The sequence below is a fragment of the Rhipicephalus microplus genome, chromosome 8, assembly GCF_043290135.1.
Source record: "Rhipicephalus microplus isolate Deutch F79 chromosome 8, USDA_Rmic, whole genome shotgun sequence".
Classification (NCBI taxonomy): domain Eukaryota; kingdom Metazoa; phylum Arthropoda; class Arachnida; order Ixodida; family Ixodidae; genus Rhipicephalus; species Rhipicephalus microplus.
The window spans coordinates 19423127-19444246 of NC_134707.1; the positions used below are offsets into that span (position 1 = coordinate 19423127).

The window sequence follows — 21120 nt, forward strand, 5'->3', positions numbered from 1 at the left end:
CGCATTTCTTACTCACCGGAATTTACCATTGATTTTGGCTGTGTTATGGCTTAACCACCACTGATGGTAAAAAGACGCTAAGAGCTGCAGCATTATGTAAAGAAAGAGTGCGGCCAAAGATGATGGTATCGGAAATGCACACAAAAGTGAAATGGCCATGTTATCTTCGCAAATCATGAACATGATGTTTTCTTGCAGCTTGATGCATGCCGCATCTTGATAACCAGGGACATCTTCTTTGCGCATATCGATGGCTCAAGAGAACGGCGTCGATAGTTATTCCGCGAGATTCTTTCCTTCCGAGCGATATCGAACATTTATAATCGGTTTCTCTGATATGCGGTAACCACAAACGAACCGGTTATACCACTCACATTAAAAAAAAAATGGACTACAAAATGCCGATATCATGTTTGTACAACTACCTAAATATTAAGGGTGGCTGTCATATCTTCAAAAACTGGGTACAAGCTTTTGCTTGAACTCCCTGTAGCGCTACGCGAAAGCACACGTACGGAGGAAGAACAAGACGATGCGACGGCTAATGGTGCCCTGTCCTTAATCTGTCCTTCTACTTCTACGGGACATGATTGATTCATATGTGGGGTTTAATGTACCAAAACCGCCATTTGATTATGGGAGACGCCGCAGTGAAGGACTCCGAGAATTGCGACCACCTGGGGTGCACTAACGTGCACCCAAATCTGAGCACGTGGGCTTACTTTCGCCTCTACTTCTACGGGACATCTGTATGGGTAAACGAACTCAGCCAAGGAAACGTTTTAATAAGACAAGGTTCGATTGAGCATGGGAGTGCCTTAGCATTCAGGCCTGCTGTTGTCGAGCGCCGAGGCAAGCTCCGTAAGCCAGTTACCATAGCATATTTCAATAACCTTTCTTGCGTAAACATGCTCTTGCTAATGGCCAATCCGTGGGGAGAGCGCCTCATGGAGTGAGAAAAAAAAACTTTGTGTCCTTTTCGAGCTTCTTGGTGTTAGAGTACCTGCACGTGTTGTGCTGCAAATTTAAAAGATGTCCTTATGTCGCGACCACCCACTCTATCAGACACCAAGATAAAATCGGACGTTTTAGAGATATAAGCGCTTGTGTTGTGTGTTTTGTGTAATAGTTGCTGCACTTCCTACCAAGATGATAGATATAGCCTCTTCGCAAATGAAAATTCGCTTTTGTGTGGATGTTTTACGTCATTTACCAGTAAGCAATACATCTAGCTTGGTTAGCTATCATCGACGATCTGCTGCGTTCGACAATCACGGAAAGCATATATCTAATTCCAGCCGTTGAAGCCGTAGCGATGGAGAAAGCGCGAGAGGATAATGTAGCCATATCAGTGCTGCGACACCCGCCCTGCTGTACACTGAATCAATACAGGCGCGTACGAGACGCACGAAGCTTGCGGCACACAGTGCCACCGACGCGTCTTCGATAAAAGCAGGATGGTACATTTTTTAGGTGACTCGAGTCGCCCAGAGTAACAGTGACTGAAATTGCGTTGACATATTCGATGACTTAAACACGGACGATATGATGGCCACGCCTTACCGGTGGTCTAGGAAAAACGCTTTAGAAGCAGAGCAGTGTCGCTATAGTACTAGTTAATACAGTTCTGTATAATTGAAACAGGACAATCGGAACGAATGGCCGCTTGCACAGATAACGCAGCTAGTGGGTGTTGATAAACCAAGGAGTTGCATTGCGGTATAGAGCAAGGGGCAGAACATCTGGGGAGCACGATTGCTGCTCCCAGTTGCCAACGAACCAGCCTGTAGTTTACCATGTGCACACTGCCAGCGTGGCGCTGCTGGGCTAGCACGCTTGCATCGTGGAATTGGCATCGTTCAACAACGCACAGAAAAAAAAACTTCCTCCAGCACTGGAGGTAAATATCTGGTGCCTATGTATAAGGGGTGGCCAGTCAACGACTGAGCAGCGCAAGCAGTCGGTTTTTTCAGTCAAGAAACTCGCTAACAGACGCTGCCGGCGTCGGCGTTTTGAGGTGAGAAAGGAGGGAGCGTAGTGGTGGAGAGGTACGGCGAGTGGTTGCACATGGGCAATGTGGGTGTAAACGCCGGGGCGAAAGGTGCCTATAGAAGAGAGAGGGGGAAGCAAGCGTTAGCTGGCAGACAGTGCCTGCGTCGGTGTTTTGAGAGGAGAGGAAGAGAGCGTAGGAGAGGAGAGAGAGAACGCGTAGGTGCAGTAAGGGCTGTCACGCAGCACACCGGATTAAGCTCGACCACAATATGTTTCGCATCTAAAAAGAGCAGTAACAACATCTCGAAGAATCTTAAGGGAGGTTTCTTTGTAAACATATGCATAACAGTGGTATGGCGAAGCTAAAAAAAATTTAGGCTACCACCTCAAAAGTTTTTACAATGGAGTTTAATAGCGGGCCGTAATACAACATAGCTGAGAGACCTGCGAAACTTTGAAATAAGCTAGCCTCACGAAGAGAACGCTACCAGGTTCACTGTTTCGTCGGTGCCCACAAAGTGGAGGTGGTCAAGTTTTTTCATAAGCGTTTTATCCAGTTTTAGCGCTTAAGAATCGTCTCACTTTTTTAAGGCTGTCGATTGGTACCGATAGCAACGATAACATACGGAGAAGAATATACGCTAGGCAGTCTGCCATTTTCCTATTGTGCACTTTCGAAACAACTGACCCACCGTAATGGTTTAGTGGCTAAGGTACTTGGCTGCTGACCCGCAGGTCGCCGGATTGAATCCCGGCAGCGGGGGCTGCATTTTCGTTGGAGGCGGAAATGTTGTAGGCCCGTGTGCTTACATTTTGGCGCACGTTAAAGAACCCCAGGTGGTCGAAATTTCCGGAGCCCTCCACTACGGCGTCTCTCATAGTCATATGGTGGTTTCGGGACGTAAACCCCACATATCAAACACTTATACGAAACAAAGAGCCAGTCTGGAAGCTAGTTTTCCTTTTACCGACGTACAAATTCACAAACGAGTTCTGTTTGCAGTACACTCATTCACGTGCATTTGATATATGTGCGACATAATGCTGTACAGACTAAAAAATCCGCACAATGCTATTGCTACGAGGGACCATACATAACGACTTTACTGGTAGCTGCCCGGCACTCTTTTCTGCACTTGCGAACACGAAATGTGCTTTTGGGACCTTCATCACGTTTGAGCTCTCGTTCAGAACGTTTTCATACTTTTCAAAACAGGACAGGGACAAACATGCTGTTGCTTGCACGTTTCTAGAGTCAGAAATTGGGCTATTTACCAGTCTTCAGTGAAACTCGCGTAGCTGGAAGGGACAGGACAAACGCTAGCAGGTGAAGTATGCGACGCATATGAAATACAGTTAGTGTTACTTCGAGGTCTTTGTACAAGGGTGACTGCTTATTTTCAGATAGCGCTGTGTCATATGGTTTTTTTTTTCGTTGTGCTATGAGATAGTAGCTTGAGATGCGCCCTCTTTTTGAGCGCATATCCAGAAACACATATTTTGTTGATGTGCGCATAATAAAATATTCGGAAGTCTGGCGACTTTTCTGGTCTACTCTGTGTTTTTTTTTCCTTGACTCAGTTATGTCCCAAATATTGTGGTAAGCTGTGCCTATCCTCGCCAAACGTCACACTCTGCTATATTGAAAAGGGCCGCTACCGGCTCAATGCTGTCATGTAGCGACGTTCTTTTTGCGACCCCTTGCGCAACTGAAACAACACCTGGATCTTTCATACGTATTATGTATCACAACATCTGGCCCTGTCACCACCTCTACAGGAAAGTAGTTTGTAATCCTCAAGCAGCAAGCCTCAGTGCTGTTCTACATATTGCTACAGCACTCAACAGACTATGGCACATATATTGAAAAATAGTCTGTCTCCCTTCGCTAGAGAAATTTATTTTGCCACCAGAGAAATTTAGGTCACTACGTAGCGTTAATCCCCATGAAATTTCAAAACAGGAAATCAGTGACGTAGTGGCGTTTCACTTTTTACTAGAACGCAGCTTGTCAAGTTTCAGTTCATTCATGCCGGTGTCCACCAGCGTCTCCAAAAGCCAGCATGATGCTCTCTAACTTGCTGTTGGTGTGCATGTCCACTTTGATTTCGCCATGTTCGCGTTCCTTCGCTCTAGCGGAAGATCTGGATCTAGAAGCGCGCCTGCCACCTGTAAGTAATGCTCGTGGCGTACCACTAACTTTACGATCTTGCTTTCTGAACCATTCTGTTTTCGCGATGTATTGTAGGTTCTGTTGGAAGGTCCACATCATCTTATTAGAACAGGTAATAGCAATTAGCGGGCACACATGCTCCCACTGCTTGCGCATCAAACGTAGTAATGAAAAAGAAAGCGTCCACTGCTGCATGTTACGCACTGCAGGAATGCTTCGCATTAAGTACTCTTCCCACCTGAATGCTTTTACTGACGGATTGGCCGATTTAGAAGGTGGAGTAAGTGCTGCAGCATTCGTAATCCTGTCCTTACATTGTGGTCTGAGATTTGTGACTAGACCATGCCATTTAGTGGACCGTGCGCAAAAGCTAGGCAGTTGAGTCAGCCCCAAAGAAACTGAAGTGTTGTGTAGTCAGGAAATGGTAGCAAGCCCGCTGGATAGCTGCCACAGGGGTTGGCTTTGAAGAAGTGCACACAAACATCACTACACATTCTCAGTAAACGCTACAGCGTGACAATCAAAATGAAGTATCAGTGGATTCTGCCGTTTGAGTGTATAGCGTATAATGAGGCAGCATACGGACTTTCTGAAAATTGTTTAGAACTTATGCCAACTATAAATGCTCCCACATACACTAAATGTCTTCCTAGGGAAGCCGCCACCAAGTCCTTCGATTCTTCATAGTTGGCTCCTCATCAGCCATGTGGGACATAAGCACTAATGCTCACAAAATTTCTTCACATGTGTGGGACTTGATGCCAGATGGTTGTTCTGGTAACGTACTCCTAAAAAAACGTAGTGCTACTTACCAACTTTTGAGGTTGTAAAGGGCTGTCACCACGTTCACAACCTAAATAATAACTGCTGCCTGCAAATCTACTACCTGTAGTTACTGCTTAGGTAGTGAATGTTGTGACAGTACTCAACGACCTCAAAAAGTTAGAAAGTAGCACTACACTTTTTCTGAGTACGTTATCAGAACAACCATCTGGCGTCAAGTCCTTGACTTGTAAGTAATTCCAACACGACATCCCATAACAGATGTGTTTCTACTGGTGTTGATGTGTTTTTGAACAAAGGTTAGGGACACAACCCACGCAGACGAAAAAAGAAGGGAACAAGGTGAACACTATATTCTGTGCTCTTCTTTTTTGTTCGCATGGGTAACCACCGTAAAGGGGTCCTGCCACACTTTTTCAAGTAGCCATGGGATGAATTCACTAAATATGATATGCACTGATAGCAAACCTGCTCTTCAGCTAATCATAAATGTGAGATCACCTTACAAAAATGGTGAAATTGCACAATGTATCGCAGAAACTGTGGAATATGCCTCATCGCAGAGTCACAACATCGTATTCCAATGGATACCCAGCCACATTGGAATAAAGGGAAATGAAGATGCTGATAGTCTCACGAAGAAAGCATTGAAGGAAGGACGGGATTGCACAATCAACACGTCTGGGGCGGACATTCGACATTTTATATCGCAAGGAGCTAACCATTGTTCGATGGAGAAGTGGTTTGAGAGCCTTAAATCAAAGGAAACGGTACTTTATGAGGTTGATCCACACAGAACATTTTCCATAGCTACAGACCTCCCACGACACCTAGAGACATTGATCCACGACTTAGATTGGAAGTAGCATACACAAACAGCTTCCTGCACAAGATACATCGATCCAACTCACCGGAATGTCATTGTGGTCATGCAGAAGAAACTGTTCGCCATATCCTTTTTGAGTGCGTTAAATACGCGAATGAAAGAGAAAAAATAAAGAACAAATTAGCAAGTTTGGACAGACGGCCCCTCACAATAAAGAAACTACTTGGACCATGGCCTGAGATACACCTCCAGAAAAAGGCAATAATCTTCCTGACAGACTTTTCAGTGGAGACCGGACTGGACAAGCGCCTATGACTGATAGCCAGAGATGGGTATTATATAAAATGTGGTCATGTTTATACTGACATTAGATTAGTAAGGTGTGCGTGTAAGTAGTTTATGACTGTGTGAACTGCGGGAAGAAAACTGTATTGGCATGATAATTGAACTGGTTTCAGTGTGCTATTATGTGTTTTTTTTTCTTTTCCGTATTGTTAATTTTTGGGTACCGTTCGGTATTAATAATTTTTATTTTTCGCTGCAGAAGTTTGTGATATGAGTAGCCGAAGCAATAGGCACCTCAACCTCTCCACAGCAAAACAGTTAAAACAGAACAGAATAGAACAGAATTCACTAAAAGAGCTATTGCCTCACAAATTCTCCTCCACAAAAATACAGCAAATCCACGGAGTGAATGATAATGAGTGGGGCTAAGCATCGGAGGGTTTTATCGATAAGCCATGAATCTTCCATCCTTCCATCCGCCCGCTTGCCCGTCCATCTATCTGTTCATCCGTTTATCCGTCCGTCCATCCGTCCATCCGTCGTCTGTCTGTCTGTCTGTCTGTCTGTCTGTCTGTCTGTCTGTCTGTCTGTCTGTCTGTCTGTCTGTCTGTCTGTCTGTCTGTCTGTCTGTCTGTCTGTCCGTTCATCCACATCTGCTGAGCGAGCCATAGAACTAGGTGGTCACGTACCAAGAGAGACATGCATCTACAGACCCACGGCTTGAGGAGCTTCGCCCCTAAAATGTTAGAATCTGTACAGTACGAGCAGAGTTACAAGGATTTGTCGCACGCTGCAATTGCACTCTCTTCTCTCGTCCAGACGAAAGCGATAGAAGCTAAGCAGAGAGTGATGACACAGGAAAATAAAATACGTCACGCGCGCCTCCTGCCGCTCAGCACTTTTTCTGTTTTTTTTATTTGAATACGACGCGTTTGATTGCAATTGCGTGCGCACACGCGCACAAGTAACGGCCTCCTGTGGCGGCTCCTATAACGAACGAGCGCGCCATGCACAAATCAGCCAACGGCTGATAGGAGTGATTTTGGATCTTATTCCGTCATTTGTAGAAAGAACAGACAGCAACCTTCAGCTGATTTTCAGAACTTACCATGAGTTCCAGGCAAATTAAATTTGGCTCGTGCGTTCTTGGGATCCTCGACCAACGCCTGCTCGCAGCGTTTTCTGACCATACTCGAAAAAAGTGTTGCAGGGCCCCATTAACCTTTCTTCATAGTGAACCAAGGTTTTACATTTAGCGTTCTCATACAGCCGATCGACCTCTGTCTATTGTAGTGTGGTCTGATCAAGTACTTTGGATACCCCTGCGAGGTTACCTATGCGACCACTGAGGATGGCTACGTACTAGAGGTATATAGGGTTGAACACGGAATTCAAGGTGATGCATCGGATGCTGCTGGTGGGAAAAATGAACGATCCGGACGACGCCCACCTGTGCTCCTTGTGCCTCCATTAGTGTCTGGCGTTGATTTGTTCTTCATAAATTTACCCAGTGAGAGCCCAGGTGAGTGACATTGCCGCGACGTACGTGTATGGGTAAATATTGGCATCCAGATGGGCTCTAGTTTTAACAATTCAGCTATCTTCATCTTATGATATCATGAGAAAGAAGCCATTCATAAAACATGAGCAGTACTTTACAAAGACGCCAAGTGAATCGGACAGACTGCTATTGTACTAAGTGAAGTTCATTATTTATTTATTAATGTTCATAATGTGGCTTTTCTACGGTGACCCATTATATTTACGAAAGCTTGATGTATCAAGGCGAGAAAAAGGTGTAATGACTCACGTGTGCCTTCTCTGTTACAACGAACTAAGCGACATTTGCCTTAAAAGTGGCCTTGATGCCCCGACAGACACAGAGACAGGTGTCACGTTCATCTCTCGTCGATCTTAACTCTCAAGCTGCAATAGACTTTTTCCTTGACTTTAAAGATGACGGTTATTTACAGGAAGGAAAGCTTGCCACGTATTTCCATGATTCACTGCAAAGGCCTTCGAAAGATGATAGTCTTCTGTCTGCAGGCACTGTGTTAGAGTGCATCGATGTCCTTGCCGCCTTTCTTTTTCACCTACAGAGAGGCAGGCGAAGCGGACATCATGTAAATGGTTCTTGAAAGTATGGAAAAAGGAGCTAATTTCTGTCTGCCTTGTAGGCGACACTGCTGAGCACCTTGTAGGGGATGGGGTTGAAAAGGATTCTAGAAGGAGAAAAACACAGAAGGTGGAGCACTCGCCTCACACGAATAAAGAAAGAGGAGAGATGAGGTAGGAAAGAGGGGGGACACGGTCAAAAGAGCCCGAAGACGGGGCACCACTCGGCGAGAGCTACACGGCGTCTGGAGATTCCGGACGGTGGGCCGATCGGCGAGAGCTGCGCTGGCGTCAGAGATTGCGGACGGTGAGCAGATCGGCGAGAGCTGCGCTGGTGTCGGAGATCGCGGACGACACAACCGTACAGCACGGAATCTATGCAGCGAGTTTCTGAGAAGGCACTCAATGCTTCGCGAGATGTGGGCACCATTTGGCAGTGACAACAAGAAACCAATGTAATTCATAACGCAGAGTGACTGGGAGGTGGTAGCACCGCGTCGTATTAGCGACGCGTGGGAAACACTCGCTCTTGCGTTTCTTATCGTCGCGTTGTCAGCGCAGCGTACTGTCAGCACTGCAGTCTTTAGCATTACGTGTCTATGCATTTTCTAAATAAAGACGCACATTACCCAATATTGACGTAATAATTTTGCGCCTCAGCATGCATAAATTTGTTCTTAATTGACAATGTTCACAAGTGCCGAGGCAGCTGCCAGAACAAAATGATTGGACGTTGAACAAGTGGTTAAATTGCGTCGGGTCGCTGAATCAATTGACAGCTTGTCAAACAGAAAGACAGAGACAGACAGGCAGACTAAAAAATTTGCGTTCAAGTGTTCCAAGAAATACTATCATCTTTAAAAAAAACTGCATGCTTATGGCAGCGTGTCTCAACCCGGAAGGAGATAAGAGTAAAAAAAAAAGGAATACAGACAGGATATTGGATATTTGCAAACAACGCACACAGATGCACGCATCAGCTTCTGTGTTCATCGTTCAGCTCACAACTAAAGCTTGTCATCTGAAAAGGCGCGGGTTGAGCGATATCACGTTCTACGAGCTTGAACATGCCGTCCACGTAGCACAGTAAGTTTTTCATCTATGAAGCACCTGTGAGATAGAAAGGGACTACTTTTTGTTGGGTGCACGGAGCTGCATGCAACACAAAACTGCAGCCATTAGCATAAATATTAAACTGGCTTCAAGCCCGACGTTGGAGTATCAGAGTGATTGCACCCCACAAGCGTCATAATATAAAGAGCTGACATGTCAACCCACTATCATTGTTTTTCCCGTAGGCTTCCTTTTTGCCGACAGTGGTTTCGACGTGTGGGCCTTGAGTCTGAGAGAGAACCAGCCTTACGTGCGCCACAAGACACTCTCTCAAGACCAACCCGAGTTCTGGCAGTTCAGGTAATCTGAGCATTCTCCTTGCATTCCTTTTGCATGGCTGCTCCTATTGAATCAGACACTCTCTCAAGACCAACCCGAGTTCTGGCAGTTCAGGTAATCTGAGCATTCTCCTTGCGTTTCTATTGCATGGCTGCTCCTATTGAATCATTAACGTGATGTCATGTAGTACAAAGCGTAACTGGAGCCGTTTTCACCGACTTTGGCATTATGGGGATCGCCATAGATGGCAGACAACGCAACTGGCCGTAGGCGCTTGCCCAAGGAAAATATTTATCTGTTGTCTCCGTATTTTGGGTAAGTTGTGCGTATGTTCTGTGGGTTATCGTTTACTGTTTTGTTCATCTGCATTAACACCCTGTGTGTCAAGGTGCTAAATTATAGAAACATTTTGAAAGGTAATTTATATTGCATTTTCAAATCTTCCTCACAAAAGAAGATTGGTCATTCTCATTCTGAACAGTTTTTGTTTGGAAGCTCCGCTATGAGTTGTTTTACGCCTTTGCAGAATAATGGAGAGCCGAGTTCGTTGGTAGGTATTCATGCAAAAAAAAATACAGCAAGTGAAAACACCCACACAGCCGAGAACTGAAGGCGCCTTTAGAGCCTTGACTTCTCTCTTATGGCTGTCTTGCCACGCCTTGCCTATTTGACGTAGTTGTAGAAGTCCAATGGCCTGAACGAAGCTCACGGTGTCATGTATTTATATCTTTTCACGTTTAACTGAACACGATGCAGCCATGAAATACTTGAGATAAAGGTAAAAAGTGGGCTGATAATTCCGAACATGCGTACCATGGTTGAACTTGCTGTACAAAATCACAGAAACGCCTGTGATAGCTGAAAAATTCTGTTTTTTTTTCTTGCCACCTTTCGGGGCCAGTAAACGAAGCCGAATTGCTGACAGTTTTAGCTGTCTTCATCTCAATGGAAGAAACTGAACTGCGGGGTATTGCCGTTTGCATAGAATCGGTGTTAAGACACATTCTGATCTTCTGTGTAAAGTGCATTTGCGGCTCTTGTCGCATCAATGCAATGGAGCTTATATGAGCATACAAAGTGCTTGAACGACGTCATCGAAATGCGCCTATCCGCAGTTTCGACGAAATGGGGCGCTACGACGTTGCCGCGGGCATCGACCACGTGCTCAACGCCACCGGCGCCCCCAAGCTGACGGTCTTGGCATTCTCCCAGGGAACGATCGCCAATTTTATTCTGCATTCCACAAGGCCAGAGTACAACGAAAAGGTAGAGGCTACATGAAAGATTGCTTTTTTTTTCTTTGGGCAACCACAGAACGTTCTTTGTTAAAACGCAAGTATTACAATTTTATTGTGCTGCAGTGCACCAAAAAATGTGTTTGTGAAAACAAAAGCAAAACAGGGACAGGAAAGTTAACCACAGAACTACTCTAATTCGCTACAATTTACTAGAAAAAGGGAAATAGGTTTCAAAAATAAACAATGAAGATAAGACGAGGTGTCTGTGTCGACATTGCAAATACATAACTGTAAAGCCGTCCATGTACTGCGCACCAACATTATTTGCGAGCAGTCACCATTTGTTGTACACCTCGATTTCTCGAAGAAAGCGCAACAACATACTCAGGACAGCTTGCCTTGCATACGGGGTAGACCCATGCCATTGGATTTTGCTTTTTGTGTGAGGTAAGCCACCTGACACTTGTGGTGTGGCTCGGAAGGCTGCCCGTCCGGAGTTAAGCGGTCACGACATTCACGTGGGGATCTAATACCGTCGAAAGTGTATTCGCGTTTCTGCCGTAGACACCTATTCGCTCCTTTCTCTGGTGTGAGCCACGGTCAACAGTGAGGTTACTTCTCGAACTTGTGGTTTTTTGACATATTCTCCTGCTCAGAATGACTGTGTTTGTGATCTATGTATTCGTGTTGCTAGTGTGGATGCTTTCCTCCTTTTCTAGCTTTTTTTCTCTAGCATAAACGAACTAAGCCGCCTCGCCTACGGAGTCTTTATAGTATGCTACACAACTTCAAGACAAGCCAGTGCCATAGCCAGTAGGGGTCTCTAACACCCCTCCCCGTTCCCGAAATTCAGATGTAGGGTGGTGGTTCAATGAGGACAAAAAATAACATAAGCATTTTTTCAAAAACATCAACAATGCACCCCCCCCTCCCCTCCAAAAAATTCCCATAGCCACGGGTCTGAGACAACCCTTCTCTCTATTTTCTGCTCTACATACGAACCCGAGTCAGCCTAAATACAAACAATGGTAACGCATTGGCCTGAAGTAGACAGCTTCTCTTAATAGCCCGCTGACCCTAAGCGGGCACCTGGGCCACCTCTGTTCTTACAGTTCAGTACCAGCATGCAACACTACAAGCTCGTCAAACTGACTTATTTTCCACGAATATTGTTTTTGACAGCGGCAGTGTATTCTTTTAGTGTGGTAGCCTAATAAAACAGTTTATCAACTAATACCCGCTCGAGGCTCCATCTTTCCTCAGGTGAACCTATTTGGATGCTAAAGCAATCAAATATACACAAAGAGATATGCTGTTCCTACATGTATACTTCTTTTGATGACTCAACTGTTACTAATAGCAGAATAAAAAGAGGCCGAACGTGCTTAATACCTACTTCAATAGACCATAGTGTACCATTACAGACTTCAAATATTTCTTCAAAGAGGAGGAAGGCGAATTTCCCTCCATATGTGCCCACGGGTGGTTTCAAATATTGACATATTATGTCTTTGACGTATAATGAACGGGAGAAAATTAACATTTGAAGATAAAAAACTGTGTTCCCACATTGCTACACTTTATCGGCCTGAAAATGGTCAAGTGATGAAAGTAAGGCGTCCGTCTACATTGCAACATGCCGTCACTTTGCATTGAGAGTCATAAGTATTAATAAGTTAAATACTGATTTGTCTTTGCTTTTCTCCTTTGCAGGTCTCACTATTAATAACGTATGGCCCTATTGGAAATATCACTCACGTAGGGTATCCAACCAAGTTGATTCTTCCATATGCGCCTTACCTTTTGGCAAGTTCTGCTCAACACTTTTAATTATAATGTTATGTCGCAATAACGTTAAAATTGTTATATAAAAACGTTGTTTAGGCTACTTTGTTCGCGACTTCTTGAACGGAAGGAATATTTTGCACAAAATAGCACTCGAACAGACAAAGAGCATGAGAGGGCGTCAAACATGCGCGCTATAGCCTAAAACATGATGAGTTCTTGTGATGCGAAGTTTATAGATACGATTCCCTAGGGACTCTTAGTTTTCAGTTGGATTATCACGAGGGTCGTGCCCCTTGCTGCTCTTGTGATACACCACAGTTGGAATGAGCACGAGTCCTGTTCTCTTTTGTCTGTCCGCGTGCTAATAACTTCGCGCTGAATATACTGCTTTCTTTGAAAATGTTCAAAGGCCTCTAACCCCCGTATTCTAAAATGTCCCTCCACTCAACGCTTCACCTTCAATTGAGACGGCCGACGGGAGCGCCGTCTCTAGGCAGGGAAAGACACTGCATGTCAGCGATAATCCGCTGCGATTCCTGGTTAGCGCAGTATAACTTTCAGCCGAGCAGTGGCGCAGTGCTCAACCCTGTCAAGTGAACGGCGAAAGTCGATTCGAGGAGCATGTGTGAATACGGGGGTAAACCACTCCAACTTCAAAGGCGGGATGGTAGTATTTTTTTTGCCTTCCCTGCCCTTCCTGCCAGCGATATCTCCTCCTCGCCACTTATTTGTCCATAAAACCTGTGCAATATCAGTACTGAACGTTAAGTCAGTTAGAATTTTGAGCTTTCGACTCTACTCTCTTATCTCTGCTTGTGCAGTCGCGAACGCAGAAAGTGAAGCGAAACCAGTATATCCCGCACAATAGCCATGCTATACAAAGAAGAACGGTCATGCGACTACATGGTACAGCAGAGTACAGAGCCCCGATTCAGAACAGATATCTTTCATATATTGACCAATCAAGAGCCTGTTTCATCCTGACGTCGCGTGAACAAACGTCTGTTGTCATGAATCGAGCCGCGAGATTGGGAACCGCCAGAAGAGAATGAAATGCTCATTTTTTTTTGTATTCACGGAGGCTGCTTGAGGATTCTTCAGAGTTCTTTTCGGGGAAAACCTGATGTACGTGTCTGTCCCAGCGTTGCTGGTTGTGGGTGAAAGATTGACGTGGCCAATCAGCGAGAACTCTAGGTCAGGGGCTCAAACCCGTAGCCAACGGAGGTTTCCAGTGTGACACACAAGCTTCACAAGCCATGTAATGTTGGGGACGTTGCAAATCGTACTCGCGGTGTTTCCACGCTCGTTGCTAATAATAGCACTTTGTTCGCGTAACCTATAGCAACAATGCTGCTCTCGTGCAACTTTACGGATGCATATTGGGCAATTTTACGTATAGAGTAATGGCGTATACTGGTCATTTTACAACTGCGCATGCTGTAGAAGTTCTGGAATAGCTCTGAACGGCCAATTTTAAGCACAGAAATGTTCGTTTTTTTTTTGTGGCATGGTTTAAAGCGATGCGTATACGGGGCCTGATTACGCCATTACGCTCTGTTGTTGAAGTAAAGCTCAAGCGTTTTCCGAGGTGTTTTTTTTATTTCAATGCGTGTAAACCCCGAAAATTGTTAAATATGCGGACGCTACTGGCTACCTTAAGTTTGCATTGTGAAAACGCAGAAAAATGTCTGCATAATATATAAAAATCAAGTAAAAGTAAATGTCAACGTGCTAACTCAGCTGGTAGTAAGGCATCACTGGTCTCTTTTGCCTTTGCCTCTACGACTTGAAAGGAAATATTCTTTTCGTTTTCTTCTGATTTGATGTGTTGATGCCCTCATTCCCCACCTTCGAAGGCTGCCTGCCCTAGACAGCAGTTTCACGCAGCCTAAGAGATCCCAGGATTTGGAAACTTCCGGCAGCTCCTGCACCTTACGTGTTTTACAGTGCCTCTGCGATCGGCGCCCCATTGGTCAAGCGACGCTGTCATTTTTATTAAGTTTATCACTTGAACATTGTATTTCTGTGTGACGTCATGACACCTGATGTAATGTGACATTGTTGTGGCGTCATAACGAGGCCGCAATGTAGGTTGCCAGCTCCGTGAGAATGACGTTAGGGTGACGTCGTGAAGGAACGACGAGTTTTTGGCATCACCCCTGTTGGCCACGACTGTCACATCGCATGCTTTATCTAAAGCATCGTGCCTCAAACAATGCCTTCTGCTTGTCCTTACAGAAGCTGGTCTACCCGTTTACGCTAGGAGGTTTTCTCGGCGCAAACCACGACTTGCGAGGGCTCCTCACCGCAGTGTGCAATTTATTCTGGTCTGTGCACTGCGACATTGGCTTTCTGCTTACCGGCATGGTCAGCCCCGAGCAATTAAATAAGGTAACACGATAAGCTGATAACCAGCAATAAGTTAGCAAAACTAAGAGCGATACGGTGTTATCCTCGACCTTAACCAACAAAGCTACGAAGTGCACTCTGATACAAACCTACTCTTTTTTTGTTTTACAAAGTTTTCCTTCCTTGCCCCGTACTCGCTCATTGCTGTATTATACTCTCGCCTAGAGGCGTTGACGTTTGTAGACGACAGCAGCTATCCTTTTCGCAAATTTATTCATGTCAACCTGCCTGTCCGCACATCTGCATTTTAGCAGCGGAGAAGCGTTGGCTTGGACAAACTTCTCTGGTCGATAACACAGGTTACTATGAATCATCACGAACGACTTCTTCCTTGAAGAGCATCACGTGCATCAGGTAACTAAGCCAGCGCGCACCCTCTTCGTGCGCACGTCCTACTTAGCTTCCGAAGCATGTCCGCCCATCAGTTCGGCTTGAGATGGAATGACCGGGACGGACTCGATATTATAAAATGGAGAGGAGAAAAAATAACAACTATGCAACGCACAATAAAAGTGGTTGCCGAGTTGAGATTAGGCTACGAGTAGTTAAGGTCTGGAGACGAGCGTCGTCAGCACTCGGGTGTCTAGTAAAGGTGTAGGAAAAGTGTTTATGAGCACCACATGATTCCATTGTTATGAGTGAGAGAACTGGAAAACATTAAAAGAAAAGGCAACGCAACAGGACAAAAAAGAAAGAGATAGAGAAAGAGAAAGTTAAATACAAATAAAGAAAGAGACGGAAAGTAAGGACTATGCATTGTAAAGAGTATAAAGGGAATGAGAAAGGTAAGTGAGAGAGAAGTGTGATCTGAGGGTAGCAGGAGGAAAAAGAGTAGGGGAAGGCTATCGCCTTCGATGTTACCGTAGTCATTGTGCCACTAGTGCGTAGCAGTTCAACTTTATCTTTTTCTTTATCTACACAAAATAACATCGCGAGAGCCTTTAAAATTTTTTTCCGCTGTGGCAAACTGCTATAGCCTTGTAGCAACAAGTAATATGATCATTTTGAGAGCAGGTTACTGAACACATACCAATAGAACAGTGTGCCCATCATAAGCGTGACAGTCTCAAGAATTTGTTTGGCCGCTAACCAACCGATTCATCTCCTTTTGAAGATGTCTTGAGTGGACAAGCTTGCTCAAATCGTCCCTTCCTGGGAAGAATGTTTTCGTTTAGTGCGGCTAACAATGGTAGCGTCAACGTTGTAGTTGACGCTACCAGGTTACCTTAGTACAGGCACCTTAGTACAGGCACCTTAGTACAGGTTACCTTAGTTTACGCGCAGGTTACCTTAGTAACCTGCGCTTCGCCGATTACATTGCATTGCTGAGTAACTCAAGGGACGAATTGCAACTCATTATTACGGAGTTAGACAAGGAGAGTAGAAAGGCGGGTCCTAAAGTTAATCTGCAGAAAATAAAAGTAATGTACAACAACCTCGGAAGAGAGCAGCGCTTCGAGGTAGAAAATAGTGCACCTCAAGTTGTAAAAGACTATGTTCACTTAGGGCAGGTAATAACCGTGAAGCCGAACCACGAGATTAAAGTAACTAGAAGAATAAGAGTGGGGTGGAGCACACTTGGCAAGCACTCTCATAAATATGACAGGTAGATTGGCACTATCCATTAAGAGGAAGGTATATAACAGCTTTATCTTGCCGGTACTTAGCTTCAGAGCAGAAACCTGGAGACTTACAAAGAGGGTTCAGCTTTAATTGAGGACGACGCAGCGAGCAATGGAAAGAAAAATGGTAGGTGTAACCTTAAGAGACAAGAAGAAAGCAGAGTGGATTAGAGAACAAACGGGGGTTAAGGATATCATAGTTCTAATCAAAAAGAAGAAACGGACATGGGCCGGGAACGTAGCGCGTAGACAGGAAAAGCGCTGATCATTAAGGGTAACTAACTAGTTTTCCAGAGAAGGCAAGTGGGTTAGGGGGGGACAGAAGGTTAGGTGAGCAGATGAGATTAAGAATTTTGCGGGTATAAATTGGCAGCAGCAAGCACAGGACCGGGTTAACTGGCAGAGCATCGGAGAGGCCTTTGTCTTGCAGTGGACGTAGTCAGGATGATGACGATGATGATGATGATGATGATGATGATGATGATGATGATGATGTAGTTGACACCGCTGACGACGTTGGAGCCGAGAGGGATGTAGGAATATTCTTTGATTGTATCCAGCTCTGTGACGTTGCATAGTGTGTTCAGTGTGACTGAATGCGGAACATCAATTACCATAACGTTTTAGCGTTGGTTTCCTCAAATGTTGATTGTTCCCTCTGGCACCAGTCACTCGTGCTACGCCGAAACATATTGCCAGTTGAGGCGTTGATGTTGCCGTTTGGAAAAACACGAGCGAATGTGGTGGTACTCGACTTGGGTCTTCACAGCAGTCTTTCCTCCATCTTGACTGCAGTTCTTCAACTTTTCCGCAATGCTGTTTTTTACAGACACGAATTCCTGTGATCGTGGGCCATAGTCCGATTGGCACGAGCGTTCAAAATCTTCTTCATTTTTACCAGGTATGATCTCTCATGCGTCATCCATTTTTTGGGGAGTACTTAAAAGATCCCTCATATCACTGGCATCTGCGTGAAGAAGGTGGAGCAGAGGGTTAAACGATAAAATTATGTGCTTCTTTCAGATCTACAAAGCAAAAAACCTTATCATGTACGACCATGGCGAAGCGGAGAACCGTAGAAGATACGGTCAGGTGAATAATTGCTCCACAGTTTGTTCTGACCGTGTTCTGTTCAATCTAGAGAAGCCGCCATTTCGATCACGAATTATCACAATCAACCCGGCGCATAGGTATTCTCCCAAGAGCGATATCGTGAAATATCTCGTGGACACCTTCGGCATCTCCTCGGGACGCAGGAGAAGAGAAGCTGTGGCCTTGTTGAAGACGTATGACGTGATCTCAATTGCGCAAAAAATTTTCTCAAAATTTAAAAATTGCAAGACATATATGTGCCAGTGGTAGTTAAGGAAGGCTGAGTCTGGCTTTGGTCAAAAACTTAATTTTTCAATTTTGCAATCACCTGGTAGAGCATTTATTTAGTTTTACAGAACATACCGCACGTTGAAGCTCACGGTTTCCAAATAATACTTTTGTCCTTTTTTCTTAGCAGGTTGCAAGAAAACACGCGTACGCCGTAATGTAACTCGTGCAAGTTTTTCTCAAAGAACCTTTTTGGAGTTTGTGTACTTTTTTTTCCTGGAACTACCAGGTATGACAAGAACAATACTTTCACACGAGTTAATTGATTGCATTACTTAACTGAAAGGAAAATCAGTAGCCTAGGTGCATTTAGCATTTTGTTAGTGTAAAAACAATCATAAGATTTGAATTTCAATACTTTGATAAACGTAGAGAAAAAAAAATGAATATTTCAGTTTTTGTTGTAATCCTCCAACTTCCTTGCTACCACTTTGCGGCGTTCGGACCGTAATGCTATAGAAGTAGCAGATCTTAACAAATATAGGTATACAAAACAATAAAAAAGCACATAGAAAATACACTAAACAGAATGTGCAGCGTCCGCCTTTAAAATATCTCGGAAGCTTTGCAGCCATAACTTTTATTACCGCTGTAAACCTGTGAAGTTTGGAGATCAATTTCAAAATTTGGCCTCAGCTCAACTTAGTCATATAACGATATAAATTCTTGGATCTTTCGGGCGTTTATGCATGTCACTTCAAGCGCAAAATTCTGCCCATGTTTTGTTAGTTTAAATTTACGCAAACATTTCTGACAAGAGCTATACGAAACATAACAATGAAAAAAAATATTGGTCTTTGAGTGCTGAATAACTTTGTCATGGCCGATAGGCGAGTCTTGTCTCTCCATTTCCGTACTCTAAGGGTCAAGAAACACGAGCAATATTTTACGTATAGTAGACATACTGACTCCCACGATTCATGTCAGAATTTACCAGAGAGAAGAGATATTTACTTATAGCTCACTCTTTAGTAACACTATGCAAAATGACAACGTCTCAAGAATTCCAGTATGATAAAAACACTCCATTTATTAACAAATTTTACATTCAGACTCATTCGCGCCCACGTAAATTTATTTCAAGAGGGCTTGTAGCACAAAAACGTTAATTTAAACAAATCACACAAATTCCAATTTTTCAAAAATAACTTTACTTTTGATCACAGACATTTAGTCATGAAAATGAAAATGAGCCGAAATAACTAGAGCTCCAATGCAATTTTGACCTTATGTATAAGGTTGTTTTGGAGGCAACGCCGTAAGCATCCCAAAAATTTGGCCTTCCTGCTAATGAATGAGTAATGAAAGCAAGGAAGGTGTTGTCGATGTTAACCATGGTGCTTTTATTTTATCGTAATGAATGTATTATAAATGTAGAGAAAGTACAGCGGACAAAAAGACAAGTTGCCGCTGGCAGGTATCAAACCAGTAACCATTGGATAACGTACCTGAGAAGATACGATGACCATCTCCCTCCCGGCTTCTTTAACGGTCACTAATGCATGAAAACCTGTCAGTGTTAACAATCGCAGCTCGTAGTCATGATGACCGATGTGTAACACTAGTTTCTTTGCCAGGTGGGGATAGCTAGCGCATGATACTTTCTTTAACGGAAACGTGTTTCATGCCGGGGTTTATCAGAATTTCAGAGACATATTTCCGTCACGGATATGACGTTGTCAAGTTAACGCTACGCCAACCAGTCAGAAAAAAAAAAACATTTCTACGTGGAGACGTGCCACTTGGCTGTTTCCACGTCAAACAGTACTACACCTGCGAAACGCCAATAAAAGTTGTTCAAGCACTCGTACATAACTACACAAAAACCGCTATTTCTATGAAGACAGGCTTCACCTTTGTGTTATACCATTCCAATAACGAAGCAATCAGCCATGTTTTTTTTTCTCTCTTTTAGTCTTGAGAGTGTCATCGATCTTTCTGATCTACTCCCGTTGCCCTGACAAAACGTCCTGCTTTCTCATTCTCACACACAGGTAACGCCACCAGCCTACCCCCTGGAACGCATTCAACTACCGATAGCCATGTTCTCGTCTCCAGGCGATATACTGTCCAACACAGCAGACGTGGCGGACCTGGCTTACACACTCGGTTCCCGCGTCGTCTTTAGCCGAGTCGTTCCTAATCCAAGTTTTAGCCATTTAGACTTTCTAAACAGCTACCGAGCGACCGATTTTCTCCACAACACCGCAATAGAACTAGCCAAAAAGTACTCTTCGCAAAACCCGTGATGCTTTGTCACAGACGGCTGTCCTTTGTTCACGCTCTTAAAATACTTCGATCTTTGCTGCATTCAGGTTTGCTCCAGGCAGAAACAAAGTGCCAAGCTAAAGTGATGTTACCCCTGAGAAGAATTCAAGGAAAATGATTTACAGAAGGGTTATGCATACCTTATTCATTTCATTATTAGTGAGAGCAGTTAAAACATAAAATGATCATCGTTATTTCTGATTATTCAAGAATAAACAGCCTGAACGGGTGGTGGCCGTTGTTAATCAATATTATCTATCACTTAGCCACCCCTTGATAAAACATGACCACATATTATACAGTTCCACCTAACATTGACGAAAGCTCGTTGCCACGGCTTCCACTGCTGACAATAGGAATGTGCCAGAGGCTGTCGCCGATATCGTCGCGTACATCATATTTCGGAAAGATTTTGAAACAGGAGCAAAAAAGCAGCTTTCAATAAAAACATACTACTAGAGCTGTCAATTCATTTTTAACACGTCAAGATAGACACCTCGTGACGACTTGAAATTTCCGAGCTGCCCTAACATGATGGGATTAATTTCAACGAAATCCAATCGGGGCTACGAGTAATGTTCGGAAACACAAAATACAACGTATTTTCCAACAGTCATACATCTTGTTTAGTAGGCTAGAAGGTTTCTTCAATGGGTTTTATTCAAATGCTAAAATTCCCATTGAAAAACATGACAATGATGTGGTAGAATCTGGAGTTTAGGGGTATCTTCTTCAATGAAATGCCAGAGGCATGAAGTCCCATATCTGGGACTTTGGCCAGCTTGTTCGGGCCAATCAATTTACTATACTTCTCATATGCGAACCAAACGCATGAACGCCGTGTAGATT

At 44.1% G+C, this 21120-nt stretch overlaps 2 protein-coding genes across 2 annotated transcripts; both read left to right on the forward strand.

Moving 5' to 3' along the window:
• Positions 1 to 4027: 4027 nt before the first annotated feature.
• On the forward strand, positions 4028 to 12634 carry LOC119164221 (lipase member M-like). Its single transcript, XM_075872595.1, has 5 exons — positions 4028 to 4163; positions 7353 to 7581; positions 9473 to 9587; positions 10682 to 10832; positions 12518 to 12634. Exons 1-5 carry the CDS (start codon positions 4056 to 4058, stop codon positions 12632 to 12634), a joined length of 720 nt encoding a protein of 239 aa, XP_075728710.1. The 5' UTR covers positions 4028 to 4055.
• A 2201-nt stretch (positions 12635 to 14835) lies between these two features.
• LOC119164222 (tear acid lipase-like protein) lies at positions 14836 to 20729 on the forward strand. The gene is made up of 4 exons (XM_075870373.1): positions 14836 to 14983; positions 17453 to 17524; positions 17647 to 17715; positions 19998 to 20729. The coding sequence occupies exons 1-4, from the start codon at positions 14957 to 14959 to the stop codon at positions 20250 to 20252; spliced, it is 423 nt and encodes a 140-aa protein (XP_075726488.1). The 5' UTR covers positions 14836 to 14956; the 3' UTR covers positions 20253 to 20729.
• The last annotated feature ends 391 nt before the right edge of the window (positions 20730 to 21120 follow it).